This window comes from Bos javanicus, chromosome 22, assembly GCF_032452875.1.
Source record: "Bos javanicus breed banteng chromosome 22, ARS-OSU_banteng_1.0, whole genome shotgun sequence".
NCBI classification, from domain to species: domain Eukaryota; kingdom Metazoa; phylum Chordata; class Mammalia; order Artiodactyla; family Bovidae; genus Bos; species Bos javanicus.
In genome coordinates this window covers 51052239-51072322 of record NC_083889.1, presented here as the reverse complement: position 1 = coordinate 51072322, position 20084 = coordinate 51052239, and the positions used below count along the sequence as shown (strand labels likewise).

General features: G+C 46.9%; 1 protein-coding gene and 1 long non-coding RNA gene across 5 annotated transcripts in view; one reads left to right on the top strand and one right to left on the bottom strand.

Annotated features, from left to right (window-relative positions):
• Window positions 1–19955, top strand: part of ARIH2 (ariadne RBR E3 ubiquitin protein ligase 2) — a 39200-nt gene extending 19245 nt beyond the window's left edge. For 2 of the 4 annotated variants that reach the window (XM_061397587.1, XM_061397590.1), the window contains 13 exons: window positions 5590–5657; window positions 6157–6220; window positions 7418–7568; window positions 8468–8589; window positions 9743–9852; window positions 11165–11282; window positions 12223–12273; window positions 12364–12385; window positions 14399–14550; window positions 15386–15529; window positions 16125–16193; window positions 17325–17408; window positions 17628–19955. In XM_061397587.1, the coding sequence (XP_061253571.1) occupies window positions 5590–5657; window positions 6157–6220; window positions 7418–7568; window positions 8468–8589; window positions 9743–9852; window positions 11165–11282; window positions 12223–12273; window positions 12364–12385; window positions 14399–14550; window positions 15386–15529; window positions 16125–16193; window positions 17325–17408; window positions 17628–17699 (1227 nt within the window). In that variant the 3' untranslated portion in view covers window positions 17700–19955. The other 2 variants (XM_061397588.1, XM_061397589.1) reach the window with 2 other exon arrangements.
• LOC133235756 (uncharacterized) lies at window positions 8167–14404 on the bottom strand. Its single transcript, XR_009732636.1, has 2 exons — window positions 11301–14404; window positions 8167–10011 (listed from the first exon to the last, which is right to left on the bottom strand). It is a non-coding gene; the product is annotated as an uncharacterized LOC133235756 (long non-coding RNA).
• Window positions 19956–20084: the final 129 nt, after the last annotated feature.

The following is a 20084-nucleotide window of genomic DNA, read 5'->3' as shown; positions in this document are numbered from 1 at the left end:
GACTCCCCAGCAGTCGTCTACGCCTTTAGGTGTCTGCACAGGTGGTAACTACTGGACATGTTCTGAGGGCCTGTATCTGGGAAGTAGCTTTTTAAAGGTCTCTCCCAAACACAAATTAGGGAGGATGACAGAAGTTTGCCTGCAACCTCTGGGAAATAGTGATGTCTAGTAGCCAAGTCCTTTTTGACATTCATGTGGCCAAGTGCTTCCTGAAATAAATATCTGAAAACCATCTGAGGGTGTTGAGATTGTAAATGTCATGGCAAAGCCAAGCCAGATTGGATGGGCAATACAGAGCAGAGTCCAGGCTGGATGATGACAGGTGTCCCCACAGTCCTTTAAAGCTTCACGGAATGCTCTCCAGAGCCTTCTGACCCATCGTGGGTCAGGTTTGAAGGCACAGGGAATGAGAGGGAAAGGCAAGGAAGGTGGGCTACACTTCACCGTGTTCTGACTCCATCTTTGACTCTGAAAGCCGTCTTTGGACCACCCAGGGACTTCAGGACCCTTCAGTGTTTGATGAACTGTATACCACTACTTTCCCTCCCTCCCTCGAGGCTTGGTGTGGGAGGTTTAGAGGGAGCTGGAGTGTTGTGAAGTTACTGGCAGTACAGGCCTACTTATACTAAAATTCACATTGTCTAGTCAGTTCATCTTTGGTCAGAACTATGTATGTTCAAAACTCTGAGGGGATGTTTTCATTCTGAGGAGTACGTAAAAGATCAAAATGAACTATTTTGATGCAATGGTGTAAGGGTCAACTCTCTGTTTCTTGTGACATTTGTTTATTCAGAAGATTGCCATTGAATTAAAGTTGGCAAACTTTCCCTCCAACTTCGTGAAAAATTTAAAATATACAAAGACTTTTAAAGCATTGTACAGTAGGTATCCATTTATCTACCATCTAGATTATACAGGTGCTAACTTTTTCCTGCATTTACTTTATCATGTGTCTGTCCATCGGTCAATTTTATTTTTAGCATTTATTGAAGTATTACTTACAGTCCATTAAACTCATCCATTTTAGAGTGTACCAGTAGAAGAGTTGTAGTAAATGTAAACAAGTGTACAGCCATCACCACAATCCAAGGTATAGAACATTTTCATCAGCCAAAACGTTCCCTTATATCCATTTGTAGTTAGTCCCCTCTCCCAGCCCCAGGAAACTACTGATCATCTTACTGTCTGCACAGATTTGCCTTTCCTAGAAATTTCATATGAATTGAATCTTATAGTATGTAGTTTTTTGTGTCTGGCTTCTTTCACTTGGCATGTTTTCAAAGTTCATCCATGCTGTATCACATGTCAGTAATGCTTTCCTCTTACTGCCCAGGGAGGATTTTCCATTTTATGGATATGTACCACATTTTGTTCATTCATTCCTTCATCAGTTGATGAACACTTGGGTTGATTCCAGTTCTTGGCTCTTATGAAATATGCTGCTGTGATGGTTTGTATAACAGAGTTTTGCATGGACATGTTTGCATTTCACTTGGATAAATATCTAGCAGTGGGATCGCGTTTAACATTTTAAGAAACTGCCAAACTGTTTTCTGAGGAGACTCTGCTATCTTACATTCCCACCAGCATTATGTAAGTGTTACAGGTTCTCCACCTGCTTGCTAGCACTTAGGTATTGTCAATTTTCTGTATTTTTCTGTATTTCTAGTGAATGTGAAGTAGTATCTCCTAGTTCTAATTTGCATTTCCCTAATGACTAATAATGTTGAGCTTTTTGAGTTGTGTGAGTTCTTTATGTGTTCTGAATTAAGTTCTTTATCAGGTATATGATTTGCAATTATTTTTTCTGTTGCAAATCATATATTTTGTGGCTCGGCTCGTCCATTTTCTTAATAATATCTTTTGAAGAATGAAATTTAATTTTGATGAGCTCAGTGTATCATATTTTTTCTTTTAAGGATTGTGCTTTCAGTGTCATAGCTAAGAAATCTTTACCTAAAAAACCAAGATTGCAAAGATTTTCATCTGAAAGTTTTATAGTTTTCAGTTTTATTTAACAGTGTGAACTACCTTGAGGTAATTTTTCTGTGACATGAACTAAGCATTTAAGTTCTGAGTTTTGTATAATGATGTTCAGTTATTCTGGAACCATTTGTTGAAAAGACTGTTTTATCATCTGTTGAATTACATTGGTACCTTAGTAGAAAATTAATCATAAGTGTATGAGTTTACTATTCTGTTACATGGATCTATATATATGTCTGTCCTTAAGCCAGTATCCCACTGTCTTAAATACTGTAGCTTTATAGTAAGTCTTGAAGTCAGATGGTGTAAGTCTCTTCAACTTTGCTCTTTCAAGGTTGCTTTGGATATTTGGGGTCCTCTCCATACATTTTAGGATCAACTATTAATGTATACCCTAACCCCTGCTTTGATTTTGATTAATTTTGATTGCTGTGTTCTGTCTCTAGCTGCATTGTCCATTATGGTAGCTGTGATCACATGTAGCCACTGGGCATTTGAAATGTGGCCAGTTGGATTGGTATGTGCTATAATTCTGAATACAATGGACTTTGAGCAATTAGATGGAAAAAAAAGATGTTAAATGTAGTTCATTAATAATTTTCAGTGCATTAACATGTTGACATATTTTAGATATATTGGGTTAAATAAAATATATTTATCAATACATTTTAGTTTTATCAATAAATTTTAATTTTTATTTGCCACTATGTAGAAACACATTTGTGATTTTTATGTATTGGCATTCTATTTTTTTAACCTTACTAAACTTATTAGTGCTACTGGTAGTTTTGTGTCTTTTTTGTGTGTGTCCTTTTTTTTGCCCCCCATGCCCTATTAGGGCCTTCAGCACAGTGTTAAATGAAATGATGAGAGTGGTCTTCCCTGTCATGTCCCTGATCTTAGCATTCACTGTGTTGTTACAGAGTATAATGTTTTCCTTAGACACCCTGTATTAGATTTAGGCAGTTCTATTTTTCTTCCTAATTTGCTAAGAATTTTTATCTTGAATGATTCCTTGATTTTGTCAAACAAGTTTTCTTGTATCTACTGAAATTATCATTTCGGTTTTTTTCTGCCTTTACTTTGTTAATTCAGTGAATTGCCTTAGGCGTTTTCACATGTTAAATCAGCCTTTTATCAGGGTTATGTTAGCTTCATAAAGTGAATTTGGAAGAAGTATTCTTTCCTGCTCTCGTTTCTGAAAGTGTATTCAGAAATGGAAAAAAGCCTCATACATAAATAAGACTTAATTTTCTTATTACATGTTGATCTTACAGAAGCGCAAATCTGTCTTGAACATGACATGGTCATGTGTCCTTCCCAAGTCATTCGTCTATTTGGCAATCAGTGGTTGTTTATCACCCTTTTTGGAAGAGGTTTGACCTCATTATAGGTTCTTCTTGGGGGTTTCCCTGGTGGCCTAGTGGTTAGAATTCCGGACTTTCACCACCATGGCCCGGGTTCAGGGAACTGAGATCTCACAAGCTTTGTGGCACAGCCAAAAGTGAATGAATGAATGAATACTCCTTCTTGATAACGCATACATACGTACATATATAGATACTTTTAAGTCCTTCTTGGTAATACATAATCCTAACTACTCACAGGTTATTAGTTGCTTGATCAAAACAGTCCAGCAGTCGTTTGTCTTGGTTCTGCTGGAAGACGTTTGTTCTCCGCAGTTGAACACATAAGAAGAGTGGAAGACCTTCCTCAGTTACAGAGTGGCAACTGTGATAGATTCAGAGTGGATTGCCAAGCTCTTTGAGCATTGCACAGGAAAATGGTGTGAGTACTTGGCTAGTTCTTTCCTGAGCTTAGCTGTCTGCACTCTGAGAATGACAGACTTTTATCTGTAATGTTTTAATATCATATATTTGTCTTGGCCCTCTTGCTAAAGGTAACTTAAGTAGTGCCCCCTCCCCCCACATCACCTGACATCTCTTCCTCTGGAAGACCGCTGTGGGTGACAGTGGGTGGTGAAGTCAGTTCTCTCCTGTGGCCCAAATCAGGGAGGAGGTGGCCTCTCTTCGGAGACTACCTGTTAGCATAAAGTCTTCTAAGTACTCTTCTTAACCCTGTGCTGCTTTTTGCTCAGAGGGCCCTTTGTATCCTGACTTCCCTGTAGATCTTCCTCGGTGTCCATTACGGGGCAAGTGCCGTCATTCTACATTTTGCTTTAATTAACGGTCTCAAAATTCCTTCACATTCATAATGGATTAATTGGGGGAAACTGAGTCCTTGGCAGTCTGTGATACACTGTGGCCATACTGTGGGCAATCACAGTGCCTCCTGTAGGAGACTGGTGGGAGGTGCGTGTGCCTACAGTGTTGTATGTATTGATGTATCCTCAGCAGTTGGCTTTGAAAGAAGAGATGGACATCTATCCACCTTAATAAAGTGCTAGACATGTATATATTGATGTATCCTCAGTACTTGGCTTTGAAAGAATAGATGGACATCTATCCACTTAATAAAGTGCTAGACACATTGCTGACTCGATGGACATGAGTTTGAGTAAGCTCCAGGAGTTGGTGATGGACAGGGAAGCCTGGTGTGCTACGTACAGTCCATGGGGTCGCAAAGAGTCGGGCACGACTGAGCGACTGAACTGAACTGAGACACATCCTCTCTTCACATTATCAGTTCTCACCAGAACTCTGCTGGAATATTCTGAGTTGGTCATTAGTGGACTTGTAGTCATCGGTAAAATTTTCAGTTTCAGCGGAGGCCTGTGTCGTATTCCATACATGGAGGGGCTGCACCTGGTATGCTAATTCTGAGGCTTTGTTGCTGTTGCTAGTGCTGTTGAGATCAAGGGATCAGACCAGGTATGGTGTTGAAGTTCTATTTCTTTGGGAAGGTCAAGAAATTTCATTTTGGGAATTGCCTGGCGGTCCATTGGTTAGGACCCCACTCTTCCACTGCAGGGAAGTAAGCTCCCACAAGCGGTGCACTGCAGCCAAAAATAAATAAATAAATAAATAAAATACAACAGTATAATTTTCAGGTTGTAAAAATATAGTTGTAGCCAAAAGCTATTCTCAAGCAAATTTTAACATTTATACCAAATACTTTGTCTGAGTTTTCATGTAGTCTTTATGGATGAATAGTTTTGTTATAGAGTCAGAGGTTTTAACCAGGGGTGAGTTTTGTTTTGTTTTGTTTTTCTGGGTTTATATAAGAAGTTCAAGCCTGGAGAGCTTCTGCAAGTAACATGCCTACCTGGAGGTGCTCGTGTATGGCCTCCTACAGCAGCTTCAGCAAACATAAATCACATTAGGGAACCTGCAGCTCTTCTGCTTACTTTGGATTCTAGGTCCTTATTTACTGTAGATAGGATGGTTTTGTGTAAGTTTGAAATCAAACTAATTTCTTTGAAGGGTTGCTAATGAAAACAAAGGTTGAAAAATCGAGAGATCCAGGAAATTGTTTAAGACTCTAAGAGTCTGAACGTAAAAGATAAAACAGAACCAAGAGGAAGATTTAAAAAATCAAGCCTGGACCTGCAGTAGAGAGGAATGTATGCATTTCTCAAAATGTAAGAGCACTCTGAAAAAAAAAACTGCATTATAATTTGATTTCTTTTTTTCTTCTTTCTAGGTATCTCATTCAGTTGCTAAACTTATATTAGTTAATTTCCACTGGCAAGTTGCCGAGATACTGGACAGGTAAGGTGTTTTGGGGGAGGAAGAGACGGCACTGTCTGTAACTTCTCTCTGCCTGCCCACCCAGTGGTAATAATTGTCTGTGTTATGGAGAATATCCTTACAGTGTGCAGATTACATTTTTAAAACACTGGGTCATATTGTATAGCCTTTTTTCTCTCAGTATATGGTGAACATTTTCCAATGTTTTCAGCATATTCTTTCTGTACCCCCAGTTTTAATGAAGGTACAGTGTTTTACCATATTGATGTTCCATCCTATTCCAAACCCCTGTTGTTGGACAGTGAAGTTAGGTCAGAGTTTTTATGCCGTCATTAATGTTAAATCAGTGCTCTTCTAGATAACACTTGGCAATATCTCCAGTTATTTCTTTCAGACACATCAAGTGGGATTAATACATCATGGCATAGTGCTTATTACCTTCAGAGAGAAAGGTCAGCTCATTTACCACCATACCTCCAGAACCGGAGCTCTGATTCCCTTTATGCTTTTTGTTTTGTAGATACAAGTCTAATTCTGCTCAGCTGCTCGTTGAGGCCCGAGTTCAGCCCAATCCATCAAAACATGTGAGTGTCCCTTCCTGATACACGTGGCTTTTGCTGTGGCTCACACGGTTATTGAGAACCGTCTTACTTTGTTTATCGTGCAGCATCCCCAAGATACTTGTTCCAGTATAGGCCTTAATCTTCCATTTCCGACGTCATTTGGCAATTTTCCTCATAGGCGAGGAGTGCATCACTGCCTGTGCTCTCCAGCCTCACCCGTCTCCTGCACTTACATATAGCCTGTACTCTGTCCCTGCCGTGTTCTTGGGGTGCCCGTTCACTGCATGCCTCTTTAACTCTGCTGGTGCCTTCCTTGGCGGGGAACGTCCAGATCCTGTCCCCATCTTTGCTCGTGAGAATGGAACTCACCTTTAAAGACCCGAATCCAAGCCATCTCTCCCAAAACCTGTCTCCTGGGAACACTTCCCTCCAAACTCCTTTAATTATGTCTTTCAACCTTTACATGTACATTGCAGTGATTCACTCATATCTTTTAGCTCCCATAGTAGACTGTAAGTGCTTTTTAAGTTTAGGAATCGTATCCCACAGTGTATAGCAATTTCCTGTTGCTGAGAGTTCAGTCAGCATTTGTCAAATGAATGGGGGAGAATTAGGGCTCAGATCACCACATAACTTACACAGCCTCTTAGAGAATTTCCAGGAGCATACTAGACAGAGTATGGTCCTTTTCCTCAAATTATTTTCTGTATCCAGTGAACAACAAGAACCTCATGTTGGGTTTTCACTGGTTTGTGGCTTTGGCTGGTGTCCCCAGACTGTCTTTGCCAGTTTGTGTAGCAGAGAATGGGTTCTGGAGCTATTAGAGGCTCACACTTCAGCCCCTAAGAACCTATTGGTTGGGTTTATAGTACTTGTTGAGAAGCAACTCTGTGCCATGCTGAATGAGGGCAGTTTTCAAAAGAAACCCAGTAGCCTCCAAAAGAAGGCAGATTGAATGACCTCTCGGGACCTTGACAGTTCCGAAATCCTGGTCTTTTCAGCCTGACCTTATACACTACTGTAAGATCTCATTTCCATCTTCTCTCTCCCTCTCTAAATCTAGGGGTTCACCAAGCCTAGCTTCGCTACCACCTCCTTCGGGAAGCCTTCCTGATAATATTTTTTTCCACTCAGAACTGGCACTCGCAGAGCCCACACGTGGCAGTTGAGTTCTGACCCTTATTGCAGGCTGGCTCACGTCCCTGTACCTCCCTCTAGGTGCCCCCGGCCCACTCCCCTCACCACTGCGCAGTGTGCATGCAGTTTGTGCGGAAGGAAAACCTCCTCTCTCTGGCCTGTCAGCACCAGTTCTGCCGCAGCTGCTGGGAGCAGCACTGCTCCGTGCTCGTCAAGGACGGTGTGGGTGTGGGTGAGTCCGCCGTAGGGTTCATAACCGGCTGGCGGGAACTGTTTAGCTTCAGCCCTGCCCCTTCTGCTACTCAGGTTTTCTTGTGAGCCTAACTGAAGTTTTCAAAATCAGAACCATTGGTTTCCAAAATGTCAGTCTGAACAACGGCAAAGTTTACCCTAGGCCTGAGCAAGATGCAAGAATTAAGGCTAATGTTTGGACGTTTATGTAAATGCTGGTGTGACAGCAAGGCTACCTTCTCTTGCCTTTTGGGAGAACTGTCCTTTAAGCTGCCTACCTTGTCTGTCTTGATTCTCAAAGTGGCAGCCATACCTCAGAAACTCCTAGAGGGTTTACTGTGATTTAGGTAAGCACAAATCAGACTTAGTGATGAGTTAAAGGAGTCTTTGTTAAATTATGACTCCACGATATTAACATTAGCATTATACCTGTAAAAGCTCACTGTGTTGACGCAGTCACATGCACATAATAGTAAACGTCACAAAACTAAGTTGTAAGTCAAGAGCCCGCTGGGATTTTTTAAGCAGTTTTTTAATTGGTGCTCTTTGTGATATATACTATTTAATTGGTCTTGTTTTTGTTGGTTGGTTGGTGTTGGTTTTTGTGGGGTTTTTTTGTTGTTGTTGTGCCGTGTAACTTACAGGATCTTAGTTCCCTGACCCAGGGCTCTGGCAGTTAGAATGCCAAGTCTTGACCACTGGACCATCAGGGAATTCCCTATCATTTTAAAATTTATAATATTATTTTAGTTGCATCACATTGATTTCTCTCTTTGAATAAATTCTGATGCTTCCGGGGTTCCCTGTGTAAAACGTGAATTTGTTGGGTGAACTCAGCAGGTACATTATAGGTGTGTCTTTTGTGATACAGTTGTCCATCCGGTTGTCTTTGTTCAACAGGTGTCTCTTGCATGGCTCAGGATTGCCCACTTCGAACACCAGAGGACTTCGTGTTTCCATTGCTGCCCAATGAAGAACTGAGAGATAAATACAGGCGCTACCTCTTCAGGGACTATGTGGAGGTATGCCCAGCTGCTGTTGTGCCTGGTCTTCCTGAGCCTCCTTTCGATCAGATGCTTACCAGTTACAGTGCAGAGGAGGCTGCCAGCAGATGCTTTCAATCTGAAGAAAGAGCTGCACAGCTTTTAAAAAGTTTGAAAACTCTAGAGCACTAGTAAATCCCAAGTCTGTTTCTTCCTCACTCTGTATCCTTTGACCCCTTAGATTCCTTCTCTGAGCCTTGGATTCTTTCCTGTGTAGAATGGTCAGGCACACCCGCTTTGTGAAAGTGAAAGTCGCAGAGTCATGTCTGACTCTTTGCAACTCTGTACAGTCCATGGAATTCTCCAGGCCAGAATACTGGACTGGGTAGCCTTTCCCTTCTCTGGGGGATCTTTCCAACCCAGGGATCAAACTAGGTCTCCAGCATTGCAGGCAGATTCTTTACCAGCTGAACCACAAGGGAAGCCGTACCCCCCCCACCTTCTGCAGAGTTACTTAAACAAGCTATTGTATGTCAGGGGGTAAACATAAGTCAGGCATATCTCAGGAGTTGCTGTTCTATTCCCTTCACCTTGTGATTCAGCCCAAATAAGGGGTGTTGCTTCTTGGGCGATTTGGCAATTTGTTTAAGTTCTTAGAGTGGTCAGTTTTGGGGTCCTTCCCCTCTGTTGGGCTACCTGTTCAGGCTTGCTGGCTCCATGCAGCATAATTTTGATCTTTGCCTATTATTCCTAAGCTTATTGGATTGACTGATGGTCTGGGTCGTCTCATGCACAGGCTGCAGGAAAAACAAAAGGCCTTGTTCCGGGTGCTGTTTGCCGCCTTTGGTAGATGCCTGAGGGTTGTTGAGCCCCTCAGAGTCTCATGCACAACTGACTGGGCCGTGTTCCTCTCCAGCCCTAGTCCCTGTGCACTTTCATCTCAGAGACTCGATTCTGTAGTCCATTCTGTCATCTAAGCTTAGGTCATTCCGGTGAGTTGCTCCTTGGTTTAAGCTAAACATTCAAAGGGCATTTTCAGGACCTGCCTAATGTCTGGTCTTCATGACATCCATCATGAATTCCTGTAGCCCCTTGATGGAAGAACAGGAGGCGTTTGAGTACTCAGGGAGGTCTAATTTGGAGGCACCAGCTAGGGGACGTCCTCATTGTTCCCCCCTTGGTGTGTTCACAGAGTCACTACCAGCTCCAGCTATGCCCTGGTGCAGACTGCCCCATGGTTATCCGGGTACAGGAGCCCAGAGCTCGCCGAGTACAGTGCAATCGGTGCAACGAGGTCTTCTGGTAAGAGTGAGTGTGGATGCCGAGCAGCCCTGGCTGGTGCCTTCTCCTCCTCTCGAGCATCACTGCTGTGGCTCTTGTGAGGGCGGGGCTGGGAGAGGCAGGGCCTTTGGGCCAGAAGAGCAGCGCTGTTCCACGTGGGCAGATGTTTGATGATACTGTCTGGAGACAAGAAGGAGACACAGACTCTTAGAGGATGTGCTGGGGTTTATGCTACTAAGACTCAGGGCCCAGAGACTGCATGTCTGTGTGGAGGTAGATCTGTCTGCACAGATAATTCACATATTGCCATATATGAAAGCTCCAGCCACCAGCACTTTAATCTTTCTCTCTGTTGGCCATTCTGCTAATTTTATAACACTGCAATTCATAAACGTGGTTTACATCTATCTGGGGTTTACTCTATTCAGTGAACATGATGGAACTAGCTGAAGCATACTGAAGGCTTACCAGCGGAGCCACTCTCTCCTGACCACTTTCCCTTCATTGTCACAGTGACTGTGTGTGATTGGTACTGCTGTTCCCCTTTCTTATACGTGAGGAAAGCGAGGTGCAGTAATGGCAGAGCCTTCATTTAGGTCCAGAAGAGTCACAGTGGGGCTTCAAGGAAAGTAGGGAGAAAATGGGGTCCGTGTGCATATGTGCCTGCCTTTCAAGGCACGGTCGAGGGAGTCTGTGACTCAGCAAACGTTAAGAACCACCAGTGTGGTTGCTCTCCACCCTTTGTGTCCTACGTTAAGGTTTTCTTTCCCTGGGACATATGGTAGGCTACCTGCCTGAGAGCCTTTAACCAGAAAGTCACATTGGCTTGGACAGAAGGGGAATTAAAAACACAGGAGCCTGGCCTGATGAGTGTCGGGGTTTTTCTTTTCTGATTCTAAGTTTCGGGCATCGTCAGAGGTAACGTGCCCCTCACAGACTGCACAAGTGCCGACAGTGTGCATCCGGTGGGTACCTCAGACTCGGACAAGCCAGGGCTCCCAGGCCTGGATCTCACTCCTGCCTTGGGTTGGAGTTGAGTCCTCTTCTCGGAATACCCTCCCCGAGCCCTTTGAAAAGCTGAGTTCTGAATTTGATATCCTGTTAGGAAGGATTGACATCACCTAAGATATTTAAAACAAATGTCTCATTTGGGTTTATTGAGAGAAGTCCCCCCAGGACTTCAGAATAATCCTGGGTAAGTCAAGGTCTCGGACGCCACGAGAGGTGACATTTTACCTCTTGGAAAAGCTCTAATTCCAGATCTGTTGGCTTGGACAGAAGGAAAAGGAAAAACACAGGATCTGACCTAACGGTTATCTTTTCTGGTTTTAAGTTTCAAGTGTCGTCAGATGTATCACGCCCCCACAGACTGCGCCACAATCCGGAAATGGCTCACGAAGTGTGCAGACGACTCTGAAACAGCCAACTACATTAGTGCCCACACTAAAGACGTAAGGACTGTATCTTACCTGTCCTGGGTCTGCCCTCCCTAGTGCCACCCAGGGCCATGGGGCTCGTGATGGAGGTGGCAGACCCTTGCCCCGGCACGGCAGAGTTTGCAGCAGTTGATTTTAGCATGCACCAGGCGCTTTTCTTTTAATGAAATGCTGAAATGCTTGGAGAAGTTTGACCTCAGGAAAACTCATTCGAGAAAAACTAGGTTTTACTGAATGCCTCCCCAGCATTAACAGCCCTGGGAGGGAGGTGGTTGACAGCCACATCAAATGAGTAGCAAAACTCTAATGCAAGCCCAGGCCTGCCCAGTTCTCATTCTGGAAACATCCCACGGGAAAGCATGGCCCGCAGCCCCTAGAGTGGTGCATGACTCAGCACTTGGGGCCCTCGCCGGTGCCAGTCACACACTGAAGCGAGGCACCCTGCAGTGCAGCTGTGACCATGACATCATGAAGTAAGGTCCTCTTCATGGCCATGAAGCACCCGGTGTCAGACTGGTCCCCACTGCTGTCATCTCCCAGATGGGAGCGAGCTTTAGAGGTGATTTCCGTGCCCTCTTCTGGAAGCCGAAGTTCAGGCAGGCTGAGCGGGTCCCAGTCCAGGGTGGCAGCTCGTAGGCTGCGCTGGTGTTCCTCCCAAGCCAGCCAGTTTTTTACTGACTCAGCTTGAGCTTAATCCAAGCAGCCTCCTGGCAGGGACAGATGGTGGCAGACTTAGCGCGGCTCAGCTTGGAGTGTTTCGGGGCCAAACCTGCTGACCTCATTTCCTTGAATTGCTGTTCCAGCCTCAGCGACCCGCCACATTTAAGTGAGAGGCTCCTCCCCAGAAGGGCTCGCACGATGAGCTGCTGGGCACGGGTGCCAGGAGCTTTGTGTAATTTGTCTTAGAACCGGCCTGATGGTGCGTGAGCCTAACGGCGCCCTTCTGTCTCCTCAGTGTCCCAAGTGCAACATCTGCATTGAGAAGAACGGCGGCTGCAATCACATGGTGAGCAGAGGCCTGTGCGTTTTGCTTGTGTGGCCTGAAGTCTTTGGTCAGCGTGCCCTTAACATGTTCTCTTCTGTTTCCCTCCGACAGCAATGCTCCAAGTGTAAACACGGTGAGTCCCAACCTTGCTGCACCAGGCCCAGCAGCACAGTCTCTGTTTCTTGTGCACGGGTCTCCACTGCTTTTTTTCCCCCACTGCTTTTATGATACAGTGATCAAACACGGTGGCTTCCGTCACTTACAGTCATGAGGACCAGAGTACAGCAGCTCTAGGTTTGCTGATTTATTATTTCTTGGTCCCTTAAATAATCCCGCTGCCAACTGTGGGATGACTTTTAAACCCTCACGTATCTTCAGTCATCCAAGAAGAAAGTTTTAGTGTGTTCTTTGATTTTTGCCAAGGCAGGTAAGTAGCATGGGGCTTTTCTGTGCTGCCTGACCGACACTGTTTAGAGCAGGCTGCCCATGGTTCTCCTGGAAGCAGTCAAATCCTAGTTTGCCTTTGAGGTTTTATAAAAGTTTTCAGAGAGGGTTTCTGGCCTCCTTCATCTGGCCGGTGTTCCACAGAACCGTTGGTTTTGCTTTTCTTCCTGCCAGCTCAAGTAAAGAAATAAAACTCCTTCAGGTAGAATATGTGTCCAGATAGACTTCTTCCACAGCTGCTGACATGCCACCCAGCTGGCCCTGAGAGTTTCTTTTTGTAAGAGCCTGGCCACTGCTGTCCCTGGGTCCTCCCAGGATCACACTGTAATCAGAGTAGTCAAGGCGAGGTTTTAGACAGGAACGGTGATGCCGAAGTGTAGAATGAAGATAGGCCAAGAGTAGCGGCATGTTTCCTCGGTGAAATTCCACCCTGTCTTTTCTGTGTGTGTTTGAATGAGAGGGACGTGCACAATCCACCTAGAACAGTGCGTAAGACATGCATACAGTTTAAAGAGAAATGCCGGTGTGCACACCCCAGCACCCACCCCAGTCCTGGTACTGAAGAGTCCTCGGTATGTCCTCTCCCCATCCTTTACTGCCCAGGGTTAACTACCATACCTCGCGTTGCTGAATAGTTTTACCATCTGGATGGGCAACCCTAAGCAGTGTAGCAGTATTTAAGACAGTAGCAACCACAACCTAGCTGACTGAGGCGAAAGCCGTATTGCACTCTTCCCTGAAGCCTTCCAGGAGAAGAGAAGTGAGCGACTTCTGGGTCTCTCGCTTTGGCTCTAGCTTCCGCAAGTTTTACACAAACCCCTGTGCAGAAGTCAGTGAGCCAGCTTATGACAGTGAATCATGGGAAACAGTCTTTACTGCTGTCTGGGTCTCTGGCAGAGTCAGAACACACAACCATGATTGGCCCCTGTCCATTAAGGCACAGTAATTGTTCAGATATATGACGTCCATAGGGGATCTCTGTTTTCCCCCCTTGGCTTCCTCAGTGTGGAAACAGAGTCATAATTCTGGGCATGAACTATAGGGTAGCAATGGGTTTGATAAAAATGTGCTTTTTCTCTTTTTTTGTTGTTTTTTGTTTGGTTGGTTGGTTTTTTTTTCGGTCACACTGGCTTGCAGGATCTTAGCTCCCCAACCAGGGATTGAACCTGGGCCCTGGCAGTAAAAGCACTGAGTCTTGACCACTGGGGAATGCCCATAAAAATGTGCTTTTTAAGGAAGAAAAAAAAGGGGGGAAAGGCTTCATCCCCAGTTTCATGTACAGCACCTAGGACGGGTGTTGAGAGTGGGAGGTCGACAGGAGGGCAGAGGTGTTCTCTGAATGGCCCAGTGGGCCTCAGTCGGACACGTCGTTCTGCTGCTCAGGAGGCACTGATGCAGCAGACCAGCGGCCTTTGTATGGTCAGTGTCTGCCTGCGTTGGGTTAAAAAGGCACTAAGCGTATGTGTTCTTGAAACGGAGACCATATGTAGGCTGTCATTCGGATCGGCAAGGACCGGCTGCTGGGACCGTGGGCCGTGACAGGCATGAGACGTGTCCACGCCCTCTGGAAAGAGGCGGCCGGGGAGAGCTCTGGTCAGGAGCCCCCCTCGGAGCCGGCTGTGTCCGCCTCCTGCTCCGCCTGCGCCTGTGGAGGAACGCGGGCTTGTGTCGTGTGTGTCAGTGCTGTGTTCTGTCCCTGTAGACTTCTGCTGGATGTGTCTAGGAGATTGGAAGACCCACGGCAGCGAGTACTATGAGTGCAGCCGGTACAAGGAGAACCCCGACATCGTCAACCAGAGCCAGCAAGCCCAGGCCAGGGAGGCCCTCAAGAAGTACTTGTTCTACTTTGAGAGGGTAGGCGTCCTCTCCTGCACCTGCTTCTCGAGGGTAGGCTTCTTCCACTTGGCCCTGCTGGGCGAAACTCCCAGTGACCGGTGGCCGCAGCGGCGCGTGCACACCGGAGTCAGGGCGTGGAGCGCCGGCCCGGCCCGAATGCTGCCTCCAGGTGCGGCTCTCGGCTCCCCAGGCACAGCCAACAGGGAAGGACCTGCCAACCTTGTGTGACGCTGAATTGTGAAGGATAAGGAAGGACCATCAGGTGGTCTTTATCCATCCACGGCCACATTTGTTGTTTGTCTTTAATTGAGGTATAACGGGCTTACAATGTTCTGTAACTTTCAGACGTACAATGTAGTGATTCAGAATTTTTAAGGGTTGTACTCCATTTATCGGCATTATAAAATACTGGTTACATTCCCTGTGCTGTTCAGGATATCCTTGTAGCTTATTTATTTCACACACAGTAGTTTGTATCTCTTAGTCCCCAGCCCCCATCTTGCCATGCCCCTCAATCCAGTGCCATGTTAGTAGTCAGATTCAGAGGGCAGGTTTTCCCAGAAGCCCAGAGAGCATGGGACCTTTGGTTTCTAAGCACAAGAGATCTGGGAGTATCTGGCTTTGCTTTGTCCTCGGGGCTAGAGTCCTGTTGCTCTAAGCGGATAGAGTGATCTGGCAGGCAGATAGCGGCTCTAGACAGGGTTGGTAGTGTGGACTAAGGAAGCCCCCCTTGTGCGCTCCTGAGGACACACAGCCCCCCTCAGCTAGACGAGGCTGTGACCATTCTGAACGGCTTTTGAATCCCTGCACCTTCCTGGACGCCTGCAGCTTTCTCTCTCCTCTGACCCCACAGTGGGAAAACCACAACAAGAGCTTGCAGCTGGAGGCACAGACATACCAGCGGATTCACGAGAAGATCCAGGAGAGGGTCATGAATAACCTGGGGACCTGGATCGACTGGCAGTACCTCCAGAACGCAGCCAAGCTCTTGGCCAAGGTTTGTCCCCCCTCAGTCTTCCCATCCCTGGTTCTCTGTGAGGCCCAGACCTCTGAGGGTGGGAGGCACTGTCGGGGACAGGGCTCACCCTCTGTGAAGTCCCGCATGTGCCTGCTCATGGCTCCACAGCTTCCTGGGCTGTGCCCACTGAGGACCCTGCCCTCCCCGGACATCCAGGGGAGTCAGTATTCTGGTGCCTCTGCCTGTGGGGACAGAACCACAGGGGAAACGAGAGCCCTTCTCTTCTTTTGTCCCATCCATGCATCACTCAGAGGAAAATAAGAGATTGTCTTTGGACAAGTATTGAGATAGATGTGTGGACTCTGAGGTCCGACTCAAGAGGGAAGAGCCGTTGAGGCAGCTGCTGGTAATAAATCCCAGTGTGGAGAGGAACCATGGGTGTTCTGTGACCATTTCTGATTCAGTTTTTGCCATGTTGTCCCCCAGTTCATCTTTTATTTGCCTTGGCCTCATCTCTTTCAGGCCCATGCCCGTAGAGCCAGGCTGATTTGCATGGTGGGGTAAGACCTGTATCAGCACGTGAGGTCCATGGAGTTAGGAGTCACAGACACAGATCCCTTGTGTTCTGTTGCAGTGTCGATACACCCTGCAGTACACGTATCCATACGCCTACTACATGGAGTCCGGGCCCAGGAAGAAGCTGGTAAGGGAAGCCGTCCTTCTGCTCTGCCCTCTTAGCTTCAGAGGGGCCTTCTCTGCCCGCACCTTGCAGGCAAGCAGGGACCGGACCCCTGGTGGCAGGGAGGACAAAATCAAAACAAAACTGGCCACTGGAAAATTTTGTTCCTCGGGCCCCGACTAGGCATTTCCGAAGTAGATCTCAGGTGCTACCGTTTTGTGTAATAGGAAGGCAGGTGTACTGAAGCCATTAACAGCTGTATTTTTTAGGGTGGCTGGCTGAAAATATCTGTGACCACTTGGGAACCAGTGCTTATGTTTGGGAGGATACCCAGCATGCGTGTTCCTAAATACTGTGGAGCTCATTTGCATCTTTGTGTACTTTTCATCTTAGATAGGGATTTTTTTCCTCTCCAATTAATAAGGTGATTCACACTGATTGTTCAAATGTTGAAAAAATTAGGAAAACATTTACATCATCCATCATCCCCCCAGAAAGAAATGAGCACTGTTAGAATTTTCCAGCCTTTGAAAATTAGTACTGTTTCTATAATCATGGTTATATATATGACATTTTTTGGTACAACAGTTTTTGCAGCTGTCATTATTCACCAGGCTGGAAAATGCCATTTTTAATAGTTGCATAGATGTCCCATTATATGGTCGTACCATCATTTGGGGTGTTTATTCTTTCTGTTTTTCACTATCACAAATAAGACATTGGGAAACCTCTATGTGCAAGAGGCATATACTTACTAAGTGAAATGATTTGAAAATTTTGAAGACTCTTGATTTTCAGAAAGGCTGAAAAAACGAAGTATTCAGGGAGCACAGTGTCAGTGAATGTCCACTTTGACTTGTTTTTGCAGCGGCCATTTCCCCGTATGTTGGGAGCATTCTCCTCTGTGGCTTCGGTCCTTCCCCTTTCTTTGGGGGTGCAGGGCAAGCACAGCCTGGCCACCTGGCTGCCCTCCGTGGGCAGCCATTGGATCGGCCTCTGGTTCTGGGTACAGGAAGTAGCACTGCCCTCTGAGGACAGCATCCAGCTGTCTGGAGCTCCTGCGAGCCTGAGGTGCTGCCTCTGCCCCTCCCGTCTGCAGGCCCTGCCCTGGCTACCGTCCCCTCTCCTTTTGACCCTCCTGCTCTACCCATACAGTTTGAATACCAGCAGGCTCAGCTGGAGGCTGAGATCGAAAACCTGTCGTGGAAAGTGGAGCGGGCGGACAGCTATGACAGAGGGGTGAGTGACTGCTGTCCTCTAGGACCCTCTGGCAGGCAAGGGAGAGCTACTGTGGTGGTCGGTCCATGGCGGCTGGCCTGGGGGCTGGAGGCTGCCACTGAGAAGGGTGGGGAGGGCCGTGCTTTTGACGCCTCGGAGCCCGTGGCAGGGGGCGGCTTCAGCTGGCCCGTCCTCACGGGGCTGGGCCATGCAAGCCCGTGTCTTGCTTCCCTGGTGCAGGACTTAGAGAACCAGATGCACATAGCAGAGCAGCGGAGGAGAACGCTGCTGAAGGACTTCCATGACACCTAGACTGGGACTCAGGCGTGCCGGCGTGAGGACGATGTGGCTGCGAGGTCTCTCGGCTGCCGTGCTGGATGCTGCAGGCTCCCTGCCTCTCACGACCCCAGGCAACAGCCAGGACCCCACTCCTGAGAGACACTGGCCACACACCTCTTAGTCGATTTCTGGTTGTTTTTTTTTTTCCCCTCCTCTTTTTGCTTTTTGTTTCCACCAGGGTAGAGGCCCCGTTGAATTGGCCTCTTCTCAGGACCGTCAGTTCCCCCTGGATAGTTGCTGGGAGGGAAGGAAAGTTTTTCTGAATGACTATTAATAGTATTAGATCATTACAACTTATGTAATTTTCAAAGGTTGTACAATTATACAAAAAAAAAAAAAAAAAACCGGGGGGCAAACAAACCATAGAATGACACAGAACCCTTTTTAAAAATAAACTGGCATTGGAGTGTTTTACCCTCTAGCTATTTTACTTAGAACGCAACATACGCTGTCCGCCCCCCTTGCCTCAGGATGTCTGCTGCACAAGGGCCCCGGTGGTACTTGCTTTCCAGATTCACACGCCTTTGGCCACAGCTGGAGCCCCAAGGCAACAGCATGGGCGGCAGATGGTGGAACATGGGGTTGGCCTGTGGAACACCGTGGTGTGCAGAGAATCACGCCCGGCCTCCTGCCTGGTCCTTGTAGACCCTTCTGTGATCAGGGTACTGCCTCACGTTGGCAGTTAGGAGACAATACAGAACAGAATCTTGCCCCCGGTATCATCATGTCCAGTGGCACTGCGTGTCTGTGGACTCATTTATCTTGAAAGTGAGCTTTACCTGGGCCTGGCCACTTAGGCCAGAGCCCACAGCAGAGCGCATAGGTGAGCTGTGGTCCTCCAGCCCAGGGGTTGGAGAGTTCAGCAGAGTTTTCTTTTGTTTCCTGAAGAGAGAGATCCACTTTCAAAGGGAATCATTCCCCCAAAGCCTTGTTTTACCTCGGCCCCTTCTTTTGTGCCAGTGTTCCCGTGGAGGGACCCCAACCAGGTTGACACACAGCTATACCTGATGCTGGCCTGCTGCGCTCTCCTCTGGTGAATGTCGAGGTCAGAGTTCAGCAGAGCCGTCCTAGGGCAATGGTCTGCCTGGCTCAGGGGCTGTGTCTGCACAAACTGTTTTCATGTTAACCGGGAGTGTGTGTCTCCATGACCTGCTCTGGGGGTGGGGTGTGCTCCCCCTCGCCTGGTTTCCAGTGTTGGAGGGCAACAGCTCTGGGGTCTGGACTCTGAGGCTGGTGGGGGGGTTCCTAATTTGTTGTCCCCGCTCCTATAGCTGGAGGCTGGCCAGGGAAAAGGCCAGTCTTTTCACAGTGCAAAGGAACAAGCGGTTTGCATGGTATCCTACTTGTCCTAAACCTGGTCCTGTGGGCCTTTCAGAAGTTAAATCTGTGATTCCTGGGGTTCCTGCGGCTCTTATTCAGGGCCTCCTTGACCTCCTGGAAGAGTTGCTTGGAAATCTGTGAATAAATATTGTGTTGGGAATTATTTGATATTCCAACATTTTCACCTCAGTCAGTAATTCCCCCAGGTACCATGTTAGTTGCAAACTGAATCGCTCTTGGAAGACAGAGGACAGTTGTAACTCTTGTCGTCATGGGGTCCATGGTTGGCTGCAGGCCCCCTTTCTCCCCAGTCATGTTTTGCCTCTTCCTGTCATCGCCTGCAAGGAAGGGACCATGGGGTGGAATGAGAGGACAAGTTAGTATAACAGACGAACCCAGAATTGGACAGCGCTGAGCCAAACGACGGAGGAGAGTGTCTGCCTAGAGGTGGGGTATGCCTGCTCTGTTGGCACATGGAAGGTCCTAGCGTCTGGAATGTTCGCCTCTCCGTTGAGTCCTCTGGTCACCGCCGTGGCAGCAGCAGGACCTGAGTTGCAGCTCTGCACCTTCAGCCCCACCCTGCGCACTGTCTGCACTGTGTGACTGCTACGCAGTGCACTTGCAGCCAGCTGTGACCCCCAGCCTCAGGAGCTGCGAGAGGGTCTGTGCCCAGACCGCAGCCTGCAGCCTTTGACCTGTGGAGAACTTCCTTCCATGCCCCAAGTGGCTGTCTCTATCATCAGGAGCATGGAAAAGTTCAGGCAGAATGCTTCTGCCCTGCAAAGGAAGGCACAGTGTTTTCACAAATTTACCATATATCTTTGTTTTCTTCAAAGAAAAAGTTGAGGCAATGTCATCTGCTCAAAGTTGAGTGGTTTACTCAAAATAAAGTTTCTGATTATAAAAGTGCGTGTGGCATCTAGAACTTATTTTGTTGGACAGTAGTTTCTCTAGTATCCTAAGGAGATTGGTAAGATAGTCCCTAAGGGTGACTTGACTGAGTGACTGGATGAAGCCATGTATGGCACACTGATGAAA